The 20,291-nt window shown below is 41.7% G+C and overlaps 1 protein-coding gene across 3 annotated transcripts in view; it reads left to right on the top strand.

Annotated features, from left to right (window-relative positions):
• The first annotated feature begins 894 nt into the window (after positions 1-894).
• Positions 895-20,291, top strand: part of TAMM41 (TAM41 mitochondrial translocator assembly and maintenance homolog) — a 65,769-nt gene continuing 46,372 nt past the window's right edge. The window contains exons 1-4 of one of the 3 annotated variants that reach the window (XM_012554297.2): positions 895-1,245; positions 3,695-3,877; positions 9,156-9,248; positions 18,294-18,444. In XM_012554297.2, coding sequence (XP_012409751.1) covers positions 1,111-1,245; positions 3,695-3,877; positions 9,156-9,248; positions 18,294-18,444 — 562 coding nt within the window. In that variant the 5' untranslated portion in view covers positions 895-1,110. Of the gene's footprint in view, positions 1,246-3,694; positions 3,878-9,155; positions 9,249-17,673; positions 18,445-20,291 lie in introns of those variants that run through there. The other 2 variants (XM_023739669.1, XM_023739628.1) reach the window with 2 other exon arrangements.

Below are 20,291 nucleotides of genomic sequence, written 5' to 3'. Positions count from 1 at the left end.
AAAACCCTGTGGACCACAGTTTTATCTGGCACACATGGGTTCTCCATTAGTTGGAATCGACTCAATGGCAAGTGGTTTTTAATTTTTTTCCGAGGCAGTGTACATCAGGGAAGAGAGAAAAAGTAGCTGAAAAGTATCCGTCCTAGAAGTCAAACTATTTCAAATGGCGTGTGATCTCGAACAAGTTTCTCCCATCTCCTCTGAAAACTGCATTTCAAGTGTCCTTTGTGAGACCAATACCCAAGGCAAAGGGGCACAGGCTCTTATTCACTCTTAAAATGAAATACAAACGTCAGAGAACATCTGTATAGCCCTTTCCCATTTACAGAGCATTTTTATACCCATGACCTGATTTGAAAAGGGCTTTAACCAGAAGAAAACACACCCAAATCTTACCAGTCGTTATCTCCAGATGGTAGAATTGGGCATGGTTTTACTTTTCTTTAATTTGTGTTTTTCTAGACCTTAACATTCTGCAGTCTGGGAACTAAATAGAGGTAATGGTTGCGCAACATGTGAATGTACTAAAGGCCACTGAATCGTACACTGTAAAACCGTTAGTTTTGTGAATTTCATCTCAATTTTAAAAAATCATCTTCAATACACGCGCATGATTTTGTAATAATTTCCTAAAATGTGATTTGAGGAGAGAACAAAAAAGGACTTTTAAGGATCAAAAGCAGTTTTAAATCAGTTGACACTCCCCCTCTCATTTGCCCAAGCTGCAGTCCTAAGCTACCAGTATGCAGTGCGCTCCTCCCACCACCCGGGGTCACTGTGACGCGCTTAAGTTCTCCACACCCCGGCGAGCGCCGTCTCTTTGAAGCGCGTGTGGGTGCGAGAGGCGGGCCGCTGGGCCGGCACGACCGCCACCCCAGAGAGTGCATCGGCTGCAGCGTTTCCCGGCCTGTGTGTGGACCGCTGGACCTGCCTAGGTCCTTGCCGGTGCCGCGACCTTTTTCTCTCCTTAGCTCGCTCGTGTTTGGGCGGGTCTCCGACTTCCATTTCCCCACCCTTAGACGCCTGCCTCAGTATCAGTTTGCCCTGTATCTGTTCCCCGCCGTTTTCTGCCCTGTTCTGAGGGGTCCCCTGTCTCTGAACCTCGGCCCCATGGTGCTGCAATCGCTGCCGAGTTCGGGGGTGGCCTTCCGCAAGATCCTGTCTCACTTCCCCGAGGAGCTGAGCCTGGCTTTCGCCTATGGCTCCGGGGTGTACCGCCAGGCGGGGCCCAATGCAAACCAGAAGGTGAGGCCAGACCCTCCGTGTGCATTCTCCAGTTCAGCCCTCTCCCGGAATCTGCCTGTTCTCACAAGTTCCTTTTGGCCTTCTGTCGCTTCCGAGCCCTAGAGCGACCTTCCCGCTCTGCACACTTCCATGTGTCAGCCAAGTACAGATCTTACGAAGTGTTGCTAGTATAACGACAGCGTGAGGTGACTTTTGAAGTACACTTCGGAGCAAAAGATGCAACTAGGCAGAAGGAAAAGCTGGTGCAAAGGCAAGATGGAAGAAAGAAAAAAATTTTGTAAGGTTCTAGCTCAGTGGTGCTCAGTCTTGGTTGAACAGTGGGATTTCGTGGGTCCCATCTCCAGAGATTCTGATTTAACTGGCCTGGGCTTCAGGAATTTAAAAAACTTTCCAAAGGATTCTAATGCACAGCTAAGTTTGAGAGTCAGTTCTGTAGCTGTAGGAGAAAATAGGCCAAAATGATTCTGTTGACTCCAGGAAGCTGACAGACTGGTTGTAGGGCCAGGGCAGGTGCAGGGAAGGTAATTGACAGCACAAGGTAATGGATACCAGTGTCATCCTAAGTACATTTAACAAGGACCTTTGGGACTAAACCTGTTGCCATAGAGTCCATTCGGACTCATAGCGACCCTATGGGACAGAGTAGAACTGCCCCATAGGGTTTCCAAGGAGCAGCCGGTAGATTTGAACTGCTGACCTTTTGGTCAGCAGCCAAGCTCTAGGTATTGTTAATTCTTAAGAGTCTGCTGAGGGCCAGCAATACCAGTAGCTGTGAGGATACACATTTCCTGTGGACCGCAAAATTCAGTGGGCAGGTTGCAAGAGGGCCTTGCTGATTTGGCGTCCTGGGCTGGAATCTGTCTTCCAATTAAAGTTTGCCTATTCATTTCCTGGTGAGGCTGTCTATGCTGTTGCTTGGACTTCTGTTTCCACCTATACTATTTAATTAACATATTTTCTTTAAATTGGCAATAAGTATGAGGAATTATATTTTGGATGTGCTAGTTATTTTTCCTAAAACATGTTAACATAACTGCAGAAAATGTTTTTTTTAATGTTTACCTGTGAACCACCTCAAACCTTCCCAAGTATCACCAGGGATTTGTGGATCACATGATGGGAAACTCAGAGCAGGTGGTAGTCATTCCCTCCTGATTCTATAGCCACTTCTTCATTTTCCGTGAAGCTTTTCCTTTGAACAGACCTGGCATTCCCTCCAAGAAAACATCCTTCCTTCCCTTTCCCTCACCTTCACCCTAATTCCCTACGTTCAAGTTAACAAATCTTGGCGGTTCTAACACCTAAATCTCAAATCAGACCCTTCTCTCCGTGTCTTAGTTAATATCCTCTTCTCAGTTCTCACCTGAGCTGTCAAAGTAGCCTCTTACCAGGTTTCTCTGACTTTAGTCTCCCCTCCCTCCACTCAGCTCTTCTGCAGGAACATTTCTTAGCATCGCAGACAGCCTCTCTCTGGTCCCACCACTCCCATGCTTGTAGTCTGTCCCAGTCATACCAAACGAAATGCAGCTCCCAGAATGCCTGGGGCTTGTCTCATACCCACAGGAGCAGTTTTCTCTAACAGGACTACCTACCCCCTCTGTGTTTCCCTAGTACTTCCACCAAGTACTAGGTGGTAGTCATTCCCCTGCGCATTCCTCACAACTCAGATTTATCATCTCTAGGAAGTTTTCTCCTTTCTGTTCTCCTGACCCAGCCCCATTCAGAGTGATGTTACTACATTTTGCATTCTCTCTCAAGACAACTTACACTTGAATTGTCTCTTCTCCCCAGTAGGCTCAGACTCTGTGCCACCCAGGCTCCTCCTTACCTCTAGCCAAGGACATATCATTGTAGGTGCTCAGTGAGTGGTTAGTGAATCGATAAGAGTTGAAATAGTTATTTTCCTTTATGTAATACTTTATAGAGTTTTATCTCTATAGTATTATTTGATCATCTGGAAGGAAAGTGGAGCACACTTAGCTACATTTAGCTGAAAAGCTGTGTAGCATAGCGATTGTGCACACAGAATTGGGAACCATACTACTTAGGTCTGCCACTCACTATGTGTCCTTGGCCAAGGACCTTACGCTGTGCCTTGGTTTCCTCTCCTATAAAATGGGGATAAAAAAGGGCCTACCTTATAAAATTGTTTTGAGGATAAAATGAGTTCCTGTATATATATATAATAAAATGCTTAGAAGAATGCCTGGCATAACATAATACATATAAGTAAATGTTTGCTGTTGTTATTTGTATTGATGAAAACAAAGCTCAGTTTGATTCCAAAGACTTGCTTAAGTCTCTAAGGAGAATCCCATGTCTTCTAACTATTAATCATAATGTCATGATGCAGATTCTGACTCAGTTGGTCAGATAGAGTTTTCCACTGTGTCTTGGTTTCTTTCTAGGACTTAATACTGAGATCATTCTGTTTTTCTTCACCTCACAGAATCCCATGCTGGACCTTGTGTTCACAGTAGATGATCCTGTTAGATGGCATTCAAAGAACCTGAAGAAAAACTGGAGCCACTATTCTTTCCTAAAAGTTTTGGGGCCCAGGATTATCACAACCATCCAGAATAACTTTGGCGCTGGAGTTTACTACAATCCATTGATAAAGTGTGATGGTAGGGTAAGTGACTTTGGACCGTTGTCTTGACTTGGATAGGGACCTGCATAGGCCCCTTAACCTTTGTTAATAGAATACCAGCTGATATGTATCTTCTTGCTGTCAGGAAACGTTGGGTGTCCTGCTGGGTATCTTGAACCCAGGGACAGAGCAGTAACTGGAGTCCTCAGTTTCCCTCGACTGTGATTGCAGTGTGAGAAGGTGGTTGGGTGTTAACTGTCTTTATTTTTTGTCTTAGGCCAAGTGGGTCTCAAATTTTAGTGTTCATCACAATCACCTGGAGTTCCTGTTTAAAACACAGATTGCTGGGTCCCATCGCCAGAGTTGCTGATTCCATAGGCCTGGGGTGGGGCTTGGGATTCTGCATTTCTAACAAGCTCCTAGGTGCTGCCCATTCTGCTAGTCTGGGGATCACCTTTTGAGAACCAGTGGTTTGGTCAGTGAAAGGAATAGGTAGGCCACTTAGGGTCAAGGTGAAGATTTAATCATATCTGTAAGAAGGAGCAGACACCCCCACGAAGAAGTTACAAGTGAAGAGGATATCACAGGTGGTCAGCAGCATCTGGGGCCAAATGATAAGATCCTCTTGGTGCTAGCTAGTGGGTGGAATTTAGCAATAGGGGTATTGGAGAACAGGTAAGATGCATGGATCCCAGCAGATGGGTTGTCTGACAGCAGGAACAGTGCCAGACTATTCTTCGGATGAAGGACCCCAATCTCTGTGAGGGCTGCTAAGGGCTAGGCAGGACCCCAGCCTAAGAGGACCAGTGGGGGCTAAGCAGATGCCACTTTGAGGTTAGCTAGGCTAGGGATGATGTAGGGGTTTCACCTGTTGTGCCAGCTCTCCTCATTGCTTCTGATTGCTTAGAGCAGTCACATTTTGACATGAATACAGTTCACCTGGGGGTCTTGTTAAAATGCAGATTCTGACTCATTTGGTCTGGGATGGAGCCTGAGATTCTGAAATTTTTTACAAGCTCCCAGGTGATGCTGATGCTACCGGTTGAAGGACCACATTTTGAAGGGCAGGAGGTTGGAATGCTGCCTTGAGAAGGATTTTGAAGACAGCTGAACTTAGCAGGAATGAGTTCTGTGATTGATTAATGATGTCTGTGCATACTGTGGGCGGTATATAGTGAAACCTGTGAGAGCCAGAGCTCAGTGAGACTGCCTTATTTTTCCGGGTCTCACAAGTTTTCTGCCTTTGACAGGGTGCAGTCTTACCGCTTTTCTTTGGCTTGTTTTAGCCAAAAATATCTGAATTTTCCTTCTCTAATCGGTTTCTGCCTTACACAGGTTCTGGCCTTTGCAGGTTTTATTGTATTTGCTTTTTATGATTGAGGTTCAATCCTGCTCCACCTGCATTTTGCAGGTGAAGAAACCAAAGTTCAGAGTGAGAAAATGACTTCATAAGGTTGGGCAGCTAGTTAGTGACAGGCCTGTTGTCTCAGTGAGGGTTCTCTAGAGAAGCAGAACCAGTGAGGCGTATACAGTAAAACCTGGGAAAGCCAGAACCTGTGTAAGGCAGAAACCAGTCAGAAAAGGAAAGCTGAAGTATTTTCCACAAAAACAAGCAACAGAAAAGTGGTAAGGTAAGACTGCATCCTGTCAAAGGCAGAAAACCTCCGAGACCTGGAAAAACAAGGCAGTCCCGTTCAGTTCTGGCGCTCACAGGTTTTACTGACTATATATATGTACATATATATATATATGTATGTATGTATATATATGTATATATATACACACACATATATATATGTAGAGAGAGTGGGCAAGATTGGTTGATTTAGTTCAAAGGATTGGCTCAAGGAATTTTGAGGGGTTGACAAGTCCAAAATATTGGAAAGGTCAGGCGGCAGGCTGAAGACTTCTGTAGGCTTGCGTCTCAAGATCCGTAGGTCGGGTGATGGGAAGAGAGAGAGAGAGATGCCAAAATATCCATTTATAGTGTGAAGGCAGACCACACCCTAAGGAAACTCCTCCTTTCAACTGACTGATTGATTACAGTAGATCACATTGTGGAATGTGATTATACTACATTACATTGGATTCCATAGTGGAACAGCAACTAGACTGGTATTTGGCCAAACTGTTAGGAATCATAGTTAGTGGAGTTGGCACAACAATTAACCATCATGCCCCCTGACTTACAGGCTACTGATGTTTTCCTTGCCTCCCAGTCGTTATGTGGCTGCAGCAAGAAGGGGTTTCTGCAGTACTGCATCTAGAGTGGAATGAAGAGGGTAGCTTTTCAGCACAGCCTTCCACATCCACTTTAGTCATAACAAAACACGTAGGTTTCTTCTTTGTCCATAGTTAACGTTACACTGAGCCTATCTCTAATTAGTAGTTTCCAAACAATATTATAAGCTCCAGTAACAAAATGTTTGGGCATGATTATATTACAAAGGTGTTATACTTTTTAACTGAAATTCTTTAGCTACTTTTTATTTATTTATTTTTTATTGTACTTCAGGTGAAGGCTTACAGAATAAATAGTTTCTCATGAAACAGTAGTACACATATTGTTTTATGACACTGGTTAACAACCCCACAACATGTCAACCCTCTCCCTTCTTGACCTTTTTTTTTTTTTTTGGTGAAAATATACATAGCCAAAGATACACCATTCAAAAATTTCTACATGCACGGTTCAGTGACATCGACTACGCTCTCCCAGTTGTGCTGCTATTCTCACTTTAGATGAAGGCTTACAGAACAAAATAGTTTCTCATTTAACAGTTACTACACATGTTGCCCTATGACAGTGGTTAACAACCTCACAACACATCAACACTATCCTTACTCAACCTTGGGTTCCCTATCACCAGCTTCCTTGTCCCCTTCTGCCTTCTGGCCCTTGTCCCTGGACTGCTGTACCTTATTAGTCCCATTTGGTTTTATGGGGCTGTCCACTCCCAGGCTGAACGGTGAACCTTGGAGATGACTTCACCACTGAGCTAAAAGGGTGTCCGGGGGCCATACTCTCGGGGTTTCTCCAGTCTCCTTTAGGCCAGTAAATCTGGTCTTTTTTTTTTTGTGAGTTAGAATTTTGTTCTACATCCTTTTCCAGCTCTGTCCACAACCCTCTGTTGTGATCCCGGTCAGAGCAGTGAGTGGTGGTAGCCGGGCACCATTTAGCTGTACTGGACTCAGACTGGTGGAGGCCTTGGTAGCTGTGGTCCATTAGTCCTTTGGACTAATCTTTTCCTTGTATCCTGTTCTCTTCATTCTCCCTTGCTCCCGAAGGGGTGAGACCAGTGGAGTATCTTAGATGGCTGCTTACAGGCTTTTAAGACTCCAGATGCTACTTACTAAGGTAGAATGTAGAACATTGTCTTTATAAACTGTGTTATGCCAATTGAGCTAGATGTTCCCCGAGACCATGGTCCCAACAGCCCTCCACCCTTTAGCTACTTTTTAGATATTTGCAGTGAGAGGGGTGTTTGGATATTTGGAGCTCAGCACAGTGGGTATGGAGGCATTTGCTGATGCAGATAGGATTCTGTGACCTGGGAGAATTACATTCAGGATTTGTCAGTGTAAAAATGGCAGCGCAGCATTGTCTGACTTCCTCTAACTTCAGAATGGGGTGAAGAGAGAATCATTATCAGCATCAACAGCCCAAGGCTGATTCCTGTGAGGCAGAGATCAGACATACTTCTACCCTCCAACGTTTTTACCAATTCTGACACCAGCTGTCCCTCCCACGGCATTCTCTGCTTCTCTGCTGTGTTCGATAATTCATTGTAATGGCCACACAGAACTCACAAACTGTACTTACAGTTACATGGTTTATTAGAGAAGTAACAGGTTATAATTCAGGATTCAGTTCTTTGATCAGGACAGCCTCTTCTCAGCCATGCCTGCAGACAGGCCTCTCTCTAGCCCTTGGCCCCTCAGCCCCTTGGTCCGGTCTCTGCCCTGCTTGGGCAAGTATTACAAAGCTCTTTAGCTCTGCCAATAAGTTCCCTGGGGGCATCTCATTCCACTAGCAAGCCTCGACCCCAGAGGCACTCAGCTCTCTTGCTCTGTGGGTTGGCAAGCCTAGCTCTGCCAACAAGTGCCCAGAGGCACTCCACTCCACCAGGAAGCCTCCTGCCTGAAGGCACTCAGCTCCCTTGCTCCATGGGTCATACACCCACTGTAACCACCTTACTCTGTGGTCTGGGAAGCTCACTGTGCCATCTCGCATTGGTCTCCTGGTTCTGCTGCCGCTGCCTCTCTGCTACCACTTCTCACTGTCTTGCGCTGTCTCCGGTGTTACAGCTCTCTCTCTCGCTGTCTCCTGGGTCTAGGAGGTTCTCAGCGCAGAGGCTATGGGTCTAAAGGACATACTCTGTTCCTCTCTCTTCTTGGTGGAATTGAGGTACCCCGTCTGCCTCTGGGATGGCAAAACTGACCAATCCCTTCATTAAGATTCCACGCACCTTATTTGCATGGTGCCACCCCCGCACGTGTGCCATGCACCTTATTTGCATTATTAGCAAGCTTTCCAATCCCCTTGATGGTCTACTAGCACCTTATTTGCATAGTCCCACCCAATCATTTGGTGGGAGTTACATGGCAAGAAAGGCCATGTAAAAGCAATCTGTTGCACTACAGTCAGTTTACTATTGAAATGAGCTTGACCATAATTCCATGTGTTTAGCACTGATAAAGAGATTTTCTTTTTTGGATTTTTTTTTTTTTTTTTTTGCTTATAAAAGTGTTTGAAATACTCAATAGCGAAAGAGAAATTTGCTATATAAAGGATGTCAGTGAAAACTTTTAATTAAAGAAAATTTCTTATACCTGGTGTAAAAAGAACTTTGGAAGACACAGACTGAAATTCTAGGACCTAGTTTTGACACTCTTTCTAATAGTGTCACCTTGGGCACATCATTTGTTCTCTCTGGGCCCTGAGTTTCTTTTTCCTGAAATGAGGAGACCAAACTGCATCACTGCTTCTCAATCTGTCTGTGGTTAAGGACCAGTTTTTTCAATGTACTCCACTGAGGACCAGTACTAGATAGCCCCCAAAAGCCATTCTGCCTTTAATGTCATTAAAGTAGTGGTCACCTCACCTCATGTACTTGAAGAGCCAGATCAGTCTTGGGCACTAAACGTGTATGAAGGGTTTTGGTGGAGATCTGTAACTTTACAAGGTAGGCATTTTGCATAACTTTGGAAATCAAGGTACTACTCTCGTTAGTAATTTGATCTCCTTATATTCTGTAAAAAGCCTAAGTTACAATGTGGTATTTTGCTGGTTTTCATGCTCATTTCTTTCCTTTTCTAGCTTATCAAATACGGGGTTATTAGCACTAGTATTCTGGTTGAAGATCTCCTCACCTGGAATAACTTATACATTGCTGGACGACTCCAAAAACCGGTGAGTAAGGGTGCCTCACCTCCCTCAGGAGTCCCTAGGTGACACAGACAGTTAAGCGCCCAGCTACTAACTGAAGGATTGGCCATTAGAGTCTACCCAGAGGTACCATGAAAGAAAAACAACAACAAAAAAACCCAATTGCTGTTGAGTCAAGTCCGACTCATGGCAACCCCATGTGTTTTAGAGCAGAACTGTGCTCCGTAAGGTTTTCAATGGCTATGACCTTTAGGCAGTAGATCGGCAGGCCTTTCTGCCGAGAACTGAAAGATCACAGCCATTTAAAACCCTGCGGAGTGCAGTTCTACACGAGGTTGCCATAAATCAGAATCAACTCGATGGCAACTGGTTTGGAGTCCCTGAGCAGCACAAAACGTTAAGCACTCGGCTGTTAACCAAAAGGTTGGTGGTTTGAGTCCACCCAGAGGTGCCACAGAACAAAGGCCTAGTGATCTTCATCCGAAAAATCAGCCATTGAAAACCCTATGGAGCACAGTTCTACTCTGACACACATGGGGTCACCATGAGTTGGAATTGACTCAACAGCAACTGGTTTGGGTTTTTCGTTTTTTTTTTTTTTTTGGTCTCCTCTCCAGGCTAGGCCTTAATTTGATCATTTGATTGCAATAAGATAAAACTTCAGGAAATAGCCATAAGTTTAGATTCCTTTACCCAAACCAAACTCATTGCCATCAAGTTGGTTCTGACTCGTAGTGACCCTATAGGACAGAGTACAACTGCCCCACAGGGTTTCCAAGGCTGTAAATCTTTACAGAAGCAGACTGCCACATCTTTCTCCCATTAGATCCCTTTAAATTAAAAAAAAAAAAAAATTGCCTTTGAGTCGATTCTGACTCATAGTGACCCTATAGGACAGAGTAGAACTGCCCCATAGGGTTTCCAAGGCTGTAAATCTTTACAGAAGCAGACTGCCACATCTTTCTCCCATTAGATTCCTTTAAATTAAAAAAAAAAAAAAAAAGTTGCCTTTGAGTCGATTCTGACTTATAGTGACCCTATAGGACAGAGTAGAACTGCCCCATAGGGTTTCCAAGGAGTGGCTGGTGGATTCGAACTGTTGACCTTTTGGTAAGCAGCCAAATGCTTAACCGTTGTGCAACCAGGGCTCCTTAGATTCCTTTACTCTGTATAAAATCCAGTACCAAACGATATCCAGGTATTACCCACAGTACTTTTGCCCTCTCCGTAAAGATTCTTCAACTATGTTGAATTGATGAGGCTGAGATTCATTTCACTTGGGCTTGGCAAGGATGGCAAAGGGTCAGTGGAGACTATATCAGCATGGCACAGATTACCTCTTTTCTAGGATGTGAGTGCTGTGAGGACAATACCGGGCATATAGTAAGCAGTCAGTAAATATTTGTTGAATAAATGAATGAGCCAGGTAGCCATTCCAAGAGGGAATGGTGTTCTGACCCCTTTTATTATCCTCCTCAGGCCAGTGGTGACATCAGTCCTAACTTTCTTACCTCATTTGGGACACTACTAAGGGAGGCTGTGGGGAGTAGGCTTTTCCCTGGTCTCTAATGAAAACGAAACAGGGAAAAAAGTGAGAGGGAACTCGCCCTTTTAATAAGTATTTGCAAATATCACGTTTCCTGCTTTTTGCAGGCATGTCTTTTCTGAGAAGAGATCTTTTCATAGTTTAAGAATTATGGAAAATAGTCACAGTTGCTAATCTCATGTACTTGACACAACAAGGAGAAATTTCACTGTAATACCGGAGGGTTTAGGGCCCTATAACAGGGTGTATGGATTGTCCCCAAGGGCCTCCCACAGTGACTGAGCTGTTCCTCCTTTTATAGTCAGTTACAGCAAAAAAAAAAAAAATCAGATTTATGCAATCTTAGTTGGTTTATATCATAAAAATCTTTTTATTGATATACATAGGCTGTTGAGATTCTTTTGCCTTACACCTGGGCTTAAAATTTAAATAGTGTAGCTCATAAAAATGTCCAGGAACATCTAGAAACACTGCATCTGGGTGGTGGTTACACGGTTATGTGTGTATGTAAGAATTTATCAAGCTGTACCCTTAAGACTTGCACGTTTTATTGGATGTAATTTTTCAGTAAAACATTTCTTTAAAAGGTCAGAAGCAGTCAACCAAAACCAAAAACTCATTTCTGTCAAGTCAATTCCGACTCATAGCAATCCTATAGGACAGAGCGGAACTGCCCCATAGAGTTTCCAAGAAGTGGCTGGTAGATTCGAACTGCCAGCCTTTTGGTTAGCAGCTGAACCCTTAACCACTGTGCCACCAGGGCTCCCCAGAAGCAATAGACTTACCAAAATAATTTCATATCCAAATAAATGAATTTCTTATTTCTTGACTAGATGACTAGTAAATCTCATAATTGAGCAAATATTGAAAATTTGTAAATATTCATTTTCTTTCCAAGATTTTTTTTTAATTTACAAATTATGTAGCTTGGTGGAAAGAGTAATGAACATGGGATTAGAAGTGTTGGATCATGTCCATTCCTGTCACTTATTAGCTGTTTATATGAACTTTGGTGACTTGTTCTATCTTTCTGAAGCTCAGTTAATTTACCTGTAGAATAGGGATAGCAGTACTTGGCCTACCTACTTCATGAAGGTATTGCAGGTTAGTTAGAAGCACGGTAGTAGTGCTGGAAAGAACACGGGTGTTTCAGAATGAGACAGACCTAGGATTTGGGTTCCAGCTCTGACACTCCCTGGCTATGTGACCCTGCACCCCTGGCTTAATCTCCCTGAGCCTCAGTAGACCCTCATCTGTGGAGTGAGGCTAAGACACTGACCCCAGCAATGGTGTCACTAGGTTGGTGTCACCCAGGTAACTCATGGTGTCACCCCCCGCCATGGACCTCGTCCCCTATCAGACCGTACAGAATCTTAAGTAATGTTTTTTGTACTGATGTTACTCATAAATCGTAATTCTCATATGTCACTCCTTCTCTTCCTTTAGTTACTATTTCATTCTCAAAAAAGTTATTGATGTAGGTTTACAAATACTAATTACCACAGCATCGTAGCTAAAACACCAGAAAATGTGACAAAAAAATCAGTGACTTTATAAACACTGGCACAGTGGCATCACGAGGGTTGGTGTCATCCAGTGCAGTAACTCATGATATCACCCACCCCATTCTAATTACCACAATATTGTAGCCAAAACCCCAGAAAATTTGACAAAATCAGCGACTGTAAAAACACCGGCAGCAACGAAAACAACAGTGCGTGCTTGTAGCCTGTGCAGGTGACATCGCGTGATTTGAAGCGTCATCGTAATCGGGTAATAATGACAGTTCTGATGGAGGCCCCCACACCTCCCTAGGGACACCACTGGACTCCAGAAGGGTTCTGAAATGCCTCACACTTAATAACACTCAGCGGATCTTCTTCCCCTTCTCTCTGTCCTGGCCTATCTCAGAGTTATTTGGAGAGCAAATGAGATACTGAATGTGAAAATTTTGTATTATTCTCTGTACTATGCTTTATGCTTGGAACATTTAAAATTTGAAAAAAGAAATTGGCTTTAGAAACTGAAATGCCATGAAATGTCAAAATCTAAGCCCTGGAAATGACCTCAGATTTTATCTAAACATCATACATATCCTTATAAAATAAAAATAGCAATACAAGACAGGTAGTAGCAGCTACAGTCATACCATGCAAAACTGCATTTCTCACCTAACTTGGAATTTACCTGGAGAGAAGAAAATGTTATTGATGCCAATGACTCTCCCTCAGGCTTATTAGTCTTGCAGCAAGAAAATTAAGCTGACTCTCTTAAAAATCACTTGAAAGTATTGAACATATGCAAGGTAAAGAAAAAAAGTCAAAAATAGTAAATGAGTGTATGACATCCGCTCCTGGCCTATTTCCCTCTCCAGTGGAAGTCGCTGTTCATCAGTTTTTTGTCGTCCCTTCCAGAGAATCTGTGATAACTATCTTTAAGCAAACTATTTTTACCTCTAGGTGGCAGCAAATATTAATCAAACTTGATAAAGGAACAAATCTCCGATGAAAGAAAAGAGTGGTAGCATTTGGACAAGGAAATTAGGTGAATATCTTAAGAAAGAATTATGAGAACATGAGTGAATTTTTTACGTGTTTTAAAAGAAAGAGTTAGGTTAAATTTTATTGCCTAAAGCTCCAACAGTGTCCAGCATATTGCCAGTTGAAATAGAATTTCTCAATCACTAGCAATTTGTCTTTAAAAGGGATGTAAAGGAATACCTTACTTAAAAAGATGGACATTTCTGGAAAAGTAGAGTGTAAATTAAATTTCTATCATATTTTTCCATTAAGTTCACTCATAATTGAAGAGATACTCCATTTTTATTTCTAGCACAGCCTTAAGTTTGAGTCTTTTTTCTTCAAGAACCATGAGATTTAAAATATATAATAGAACCTTGTGGCCAATCTTATTTAAATCAAAAGAACTCTACAGTAATATTAATAATTGTTTCCTGATTTATTTAACATAAGTTTGGATTTTTATACTTCACATTGTTTTTGTGTGTAGATAATTTTGCTTTGAACTTTTAAAGCATTCACATTGACATATAATGGTTTTTTTTGCTTCCTTGTTAAGGGGATTTTAATTTAGCTAATGTATTCATTGCAATTTATTTTTTCTTTTATTTGCTAGTATTGTAGCTTTATTTTTTATAACAGCTTTATTGAAATATAATTCACATACCATACACTCCATTAGTTTTTAGTATATTCAGAGTTGTGCAGCTATCACCATGTTTCAGCTTTATTGTTTTAATTTTTGTAGATAGAAAAATCTCAGCTATATAGAAGATCCCTCAACTGGGAGTTGGAAAACCTGGCTACTGTCTTGGCTCTGCCCAGCTGTGAGCAAATCTTTGGGCCTCTAGCCTTTGAAATGCAAAGATTGAGCTATTCATTTACTTATTCAAAAGACAACTAGGTTTCCTCTTCATGTGTGCCAAAGGAATAAAAAAAAAAGAACAAGACACCACATTGCTTGTCCTCGAAGAGCCCACAGTCCAACAAGTAGATAATTAACAAGGCTTCATCCAGCTCTGACGTTCCCTGTTTCTTCTTCCTCCTCAAGCACTGACCATTGAGAAGAGTTAGCCTTTCTGGTCATTTGGATGGAAAAGTTCTGCGGAAAGGGGCATTTGGTTAGTGACTGCGTATTTGAACACTAGGTAGGGCCGTCTGTGTTCTTTGTGGCTTGAACTTCACTCTTTGCAATTTAAGACCTCTCTTCATGTGACTGTTATAGAGGAGACCACACGTGACTTTCTCCTTTTTTCTATTTTGAAAGGTACTCACAAATCTCTTGAGTTGGGCTTTTGAAAGTCCCTTCAAACGTTGCCCCTTCCTCTCTCCAGTAAAATTTTCTTGTGGCAGTCATGCCAATGTTATCTATGCAGTTCAGGTCGGGGCATTCCCAGCAAGATACAAACAGCTATTCACAAATCTGAGGACTTTCTTTTTTTCCCAGGCCTCTCTGGCAGTCACCCAAGAGTTCATTGGCTTTTCACTCTGAACAACAATTAGCAGTGCTGCAGAGACAAGTTCCTAGTTCACCTTACGATGAAGAACCAGATCAGCATAATAGCAGAGTCTTCTGAACTGACATTTTCCCTTTGAGTAAGGATATTCTTATTTTCACTCTCTGAACCTAAAGTAGCAAACGGACTGCTTTCTTATAAACTAAGTAGAACAGCTTTTCAGAGAACAAGTGTAGTCTGTTGAATAGGAGAATTTCCCCAGACTTACTCTTTTCATTGCGTCTTTGATTTGTTAGCATCTCAAAATAGCTTCTGACTTCACTGACCTTCTGTGAAAGCCATCCAAAAAAGAGAGGGAGAAGAATTCTTTAGAAGGACCTGGTGGACGAGGAAGAAGAATGGGAGTTTGGAAGTGAGGAGGCATCCCAGTGATGTAGAATGAGCACTAGAAAAGACCTGGGGCCAGGTCTGGGTGTGCCACTACTTCTTTGGGGAAATATTTTAACCCCGTTGGGCCTCTGATTCCCCATCAGTAAATGAGGAGGTTGGAGTAAATCTTCTTTTGAAATCTCTCTTAGATCCATGATTCTATAAAGAATAAAAGGTTTGGTGAAGCTATTCAAGGAATAAATTCAGGAGTTATTTAGGACCTTACAATTTGTTTTCATCATCTTTCAAGATAAGAAGTTAACTAGAACAGATCCCGAACTGAATGTGTGAGAGTAATTCAGAATATTTAGAGCTGCATTTGCCAAGTATAGGGTGTTACCCTGATTTTTGCCATCAACATGTTATGCAACCTTGGGCCAGTCACGTTCCTGGGCTGCTCCTTGATTTTACTCTCCACAGTTGATTGCAACAATGCTTAACTTACACAAGTGCTGAAAGGATTAATTAAGGGCAATTAACTGGTAATTACAAGGGAGGAGGTGGTGGTATTGAATCAAGCAGCTTAGCTAGTATGTGGGAGTTTGGCCATAGGAAAACTCCCTTAGAAAAACAGTGGAGGAGAAAAAAAAAGGTAAAAGATAGAATTTAGGTTCTTAAGTCTCATTCATGAAATAGTTATGTGTTTTATAATACTGCTTGTTACAATGAATAAGAAAAGAGAGAGAAGAAATTATATCTTGGGATAGACATTATTCTCCTCTTTCCTGGCTTTCTAATTTTATTTTGAGATTTTTTTAATAGTGTATCTTTTATGTACCATCTTAATATTGTCAGACATCATCATCGGTAATTGGCAAATAAAAGGCAGCTTAAACCCCGATTTCCACGATTAGAGGAAAATTTGGTGACAGCACTAAATGGTTTAGAGATGGTGGCTACATTTCCAATATACAGGGGTCCTTATTAAGGACTTTTAAGGAGCCCTGGTGGTGCAGTGGTTAAAGCACTCAGCTGCTAACCGAATGGTTGGTGGTTCCAATTCACCGGCAGCTCCTCAGGAGAAAGATGTGGCAGTCTTCTTCCGTAAAGTGTACAGCCTTGGAAACCCTATGGGACAGTTATACTGTATCCTGTAGAGTCACTATGAGTCAGAATCAACTCGACAACAGTTGACAACAACAAGAAGACCCTTTCCTGGTTTAGAAAATCAGTCAAAAACAGCATGGTGTTTTAAAAAGATGACAGCAGGAGTGTGAATTGGTACAACCACCCTGAAAAGCAGCTGGGCAGTTCTACTTTTAAGTATATACCTTAGAGCAGTGGTTCTCAAAATGTGCTTACTTAGGAACTTGTTACAAATGTACATTTTGAGGCCTTACCTAGGCCTTCTAAATCTGGAACTCTGGTGGTGGGGCCCAGCAGTACGCATTTTAACAAGTCCTCCAGGTGATTCTGATGCCCCCTCATGTGTGAGAACCACACTGGTCCAGAGAAACTCTTGCATTGTGCACCAGGAGACACAAATACATGCTAAGGGTTTGTATGCAATATCTCGTTTAATCTTCCCAACCACCTTATGAGCTTGGTTCTGTTATTAACCCCCATTTTACTGATAAGGAATTATATCCCTAGTCACAGAGATAGTGAGAAAGGGAGCTGGGACTTGAGCACATTCTCTTATACTGTTAAGACCTTTAAAACTCAGAATTTCGGAACAGACTGGACCTCTTTGTATTTTAATGGATTTGGGGTAGTTTCAAAAGCAGCAGCTTCTGCTGTATATTTAGAAGAAAAACCCTCTTCAAGAGGAACTGTAAACTTGGTAGCTAGTGAAAGGGAAGGGAAAGAATCAATAAGCATTTATTAATTTAAGCAAAACATTCGATAGTATCCTAGTGTCTTAGTCATCTAGTGCTGCTATAACAGAAATACCACAAGTGGATGGCTTTAACAAAGAAAAATTTATTTCTCCATAGTAAAGTGGGCTAAATGTCCAAGTTCAGGGCATCAGCTCCAGGGCAAGGCTTTCTCTGTCAGCTCTGGAGGAAGGTCCTTATCGTCAGTCTTCCCTTGGTCTGGGAGCATCTGAGTGCAGGAACCACAGGTCCAAAGGACACGCTCTGCTCCCAGCGCTGCTTTCTTGGTAGTATGAGGTCCCTCACTCTCTGCTCGCTTCCCTTTCCTTTTATCTCTTATAAAATAAAAAGTGGTACGGGCCACATCCCAGGGAAACTCCCTTTACATTGGATCAGGGATGTGACCTTAGTAAGGGTGTTACAATCCCGCCCTAATCCTCTTTAACGTAATCTCATCTTTCCTCATTAACCACAGGCAGAGATTAGGATTTCCAACACATAGGAAAATTAAAATCACAAAACGGAAGACAACCACACAGTACTGGGAATCATGGCCTAGCCAAATTGACAGATATTTTTTGGGGACACAGTTCAATCCATGACACCTAGACACTTTACATATATTATCTCATTCAATCTTTGTGACAGTGTTTTAATGCAAATCTGTTATCTTCATTGTAGAGATGAGGACTTAAGTTCAGAGATGTAATTTTCCAAACTCACACAGCTAGTAAGTACCTGAACTTGAACCCAGACCTGTCTCCAAAACCCATGCTCTTTCTACGGTACGTAATTTTCTTTTTCCTTAGTCAACTTCAAAATCAGTTTATCTAGAGATCATGAAATAGAACATAAACTGCTGAGGTTATATATATAGGCAAGAACAGAGATCAGTTCTAAATAAAGAAGTTAAATGCTTTTGTCCCCTGAAAATTAAGTGAAGAACAGTGAGATTAGAAAATAATTTTAAAAATTAAAGTTTCCAAAGGATGTCTGCTCCCCTTGTACTGATTTCTTTTTCAAAACCCATGATGAGTTTCCTTTTTCAAAAGGAATATTTATTTTGTCTTCGTTGGCATTTTGATCCTTTCCTGTGTTATGATTTCTCTGACTTTGGCATAAAACAGGAGACTCTGGGATTGCTTATTAGGATACTAATTTCTTCTTTTTAACTGGCCTGATATTCCAAGATCTTCAGTGCTAAAAGTTTGGGAGAGTTCAAGTACATGTGCACACCCATAGCTTGAGCAATACTTTACTTCTGGAATTTTTCTTCTGAATGGTCTGCTTTTTTTTTTCAGGTGAAAATCGTAGCAATGAATGAGAATGCCACTCTTAGGGCAGCCCTTGATAAAAATCTGAAGAGCGCTGTGAATGCTGCTTTCCTACTACTCCCCGAAAGCTTTTCAGAAGAAGAGCTCTTTATAGAGATTGCCAGACTCTCCTATTCAGGTTAGTATAGCCTGTGTCCATTCTCTGCAAGGAGATTTTTTTGTTGGAAGACCTTGCAAATATCCTGCTTCCTACTCTGGATTGAAGTTGCTGCAACTTTAGTTCTAACTTTCATGACTTCCTTGAATTAGGGGATTTGCCTTCTTGCCTCCAGGGTGTTCTCTCCACATCTCTTCAGACATTGCCCAGGGTTCATCTTTTTGTTGCTGTTGTTAATTTTTATTTTGAAAATAATTCAAACTTAAGGAAAAGTTACAAGAATAATAGAGAAAACTCTGCTATATCCTTTAGCCAGATTCACCAATTTTTTAACATTTCACCACATTGTTTTATCATTCTCTCAGTATCAGTGGTTTTCAAATTTTAGCATGAATCAGAATCCACTGGATGGCTTGTTAAAACACAGATTGCTAGGCCCCAACCCCACGACAACTGATTCAGCAGGTCTGGGGTGGGGCCTAAGAATTGGCATTTCTAACAAGCATCCAGGGGCTGCTGATGCTCCTCCAGGGACCTCAGTCTAAGAGCCACTGCTTTCTGTGTACATAAATGTTGTTGTTAGTTGCCGTCAACTTGATTTTCAACTTAAATACGTGAATACATAGTAGTATTTATTTCTTTATGAACTGTTTAGGATTAGGTTGCCCATATCATGCCCTCTTTAGGCCATAATACTTCAGTATGTTTTTTTCCTAAACTAGAACATTCTCTTACATAACCATAGTCCAGTGATAAAAATCTAGAAATTTAACACCGATACTTTTATCCAATTGACAAACCATATTCCAAATGTTGTCATTTGTCCTAATAATGTTTTTTATGGCATTTTTTCCCTCAAGTATGTGGGCCAGTTGAAGATCATATATATATTTAGTTGTCATGTCTCTTTTACCTTTTAATCTGAAACATTTCCTTAGCCTTTCTTTGTGTTACGTGACATTTTTGAAGTATACAGGCTAGTAACATTTCCCCTCTTTGTGCCTGTCAGTTTGTCATACTGTTTGGCGGCTTGCGTGTTGCTGTGATACTGGAAGCTTTGCCACAGGTACTTCAAATACCAGCAGAGTCACCCTTAGTGAACAGGTTTCAGCTGAACTTCCAGACTAAGACCAGTAAGAAGGACCTGACAGTCTACTTCTGAAAAAACTGGCCAGTGAAAACCTTATGAATAGCAGCAGAATATTGATAGAGTGCCAGAAGATGAGCCCTTCAGGTTGGAAGGCACTCAGAATGCTACTGGAGAAGAGCTGCCTCCTCAAAGTAGAGTTAACCCTAACGACATGGATGGAGTCAAGCTTTCAGGACCTTCATTTGCTGATGTGGCACAACTCAAAATAAGAAAAAAACAGCTGCAAATATTCATTAATAATTCAAATGTGGAATGCATGAAGTATGAATTTAGGAAAACTGGAAGTCATCAAAAATGAAATGGAACACATAACAATCGATATCCTAGCATTAGTGAATTGAAATGGACTGGTACTGGCCATTTTGAATAAGACAATAATATGATCTGCTATGCCGGGAATGACAAATTGAAGAGGAATGGCGTCAAGTTCATCATCAAAAAGAATATTTCGGGATCTATCCTGAAGTACAATGCCATCAGTAATAGGATAATATCCATATGTCTACATGGAAGACCAGTTAATACGACTATTGTTCAAATCTGTGCACCAACCACTAAGGCCAGAGATGGAAGAAATTGAAGATTTTTACCAATTTCTGCAGTCTGAAATTGATCAAACATGCAGTCAGGATGCATTGATAGTTACTGGTGATTGGAATATGAAAGTTGGAAGCAAAGAAGAAGGGTTGGTAGTTGGAAAATATGGCCTTGGTGATAG

This window comes from Trichechus manatus, unplaced genomic scaffold (genome assembly GCF_000243295.1).
Source record: "Trichechus manatus latirostris isolate Lorelei unplaced genomic scaffold, TriManLat1.0 scaffold00001, whole genome shotgun sequence".
In the NCBI taxonomy this organism is placed as follows: domain Eukaryota; kingdom Metazoa; phylum Chordata; class Mammalia; order Sirenia; family Trichechidae; genus Trichechus; species Trichechus manatus.
This window is presented reverse-complemented; position numbering and strand designations above follow the sequence as displayed.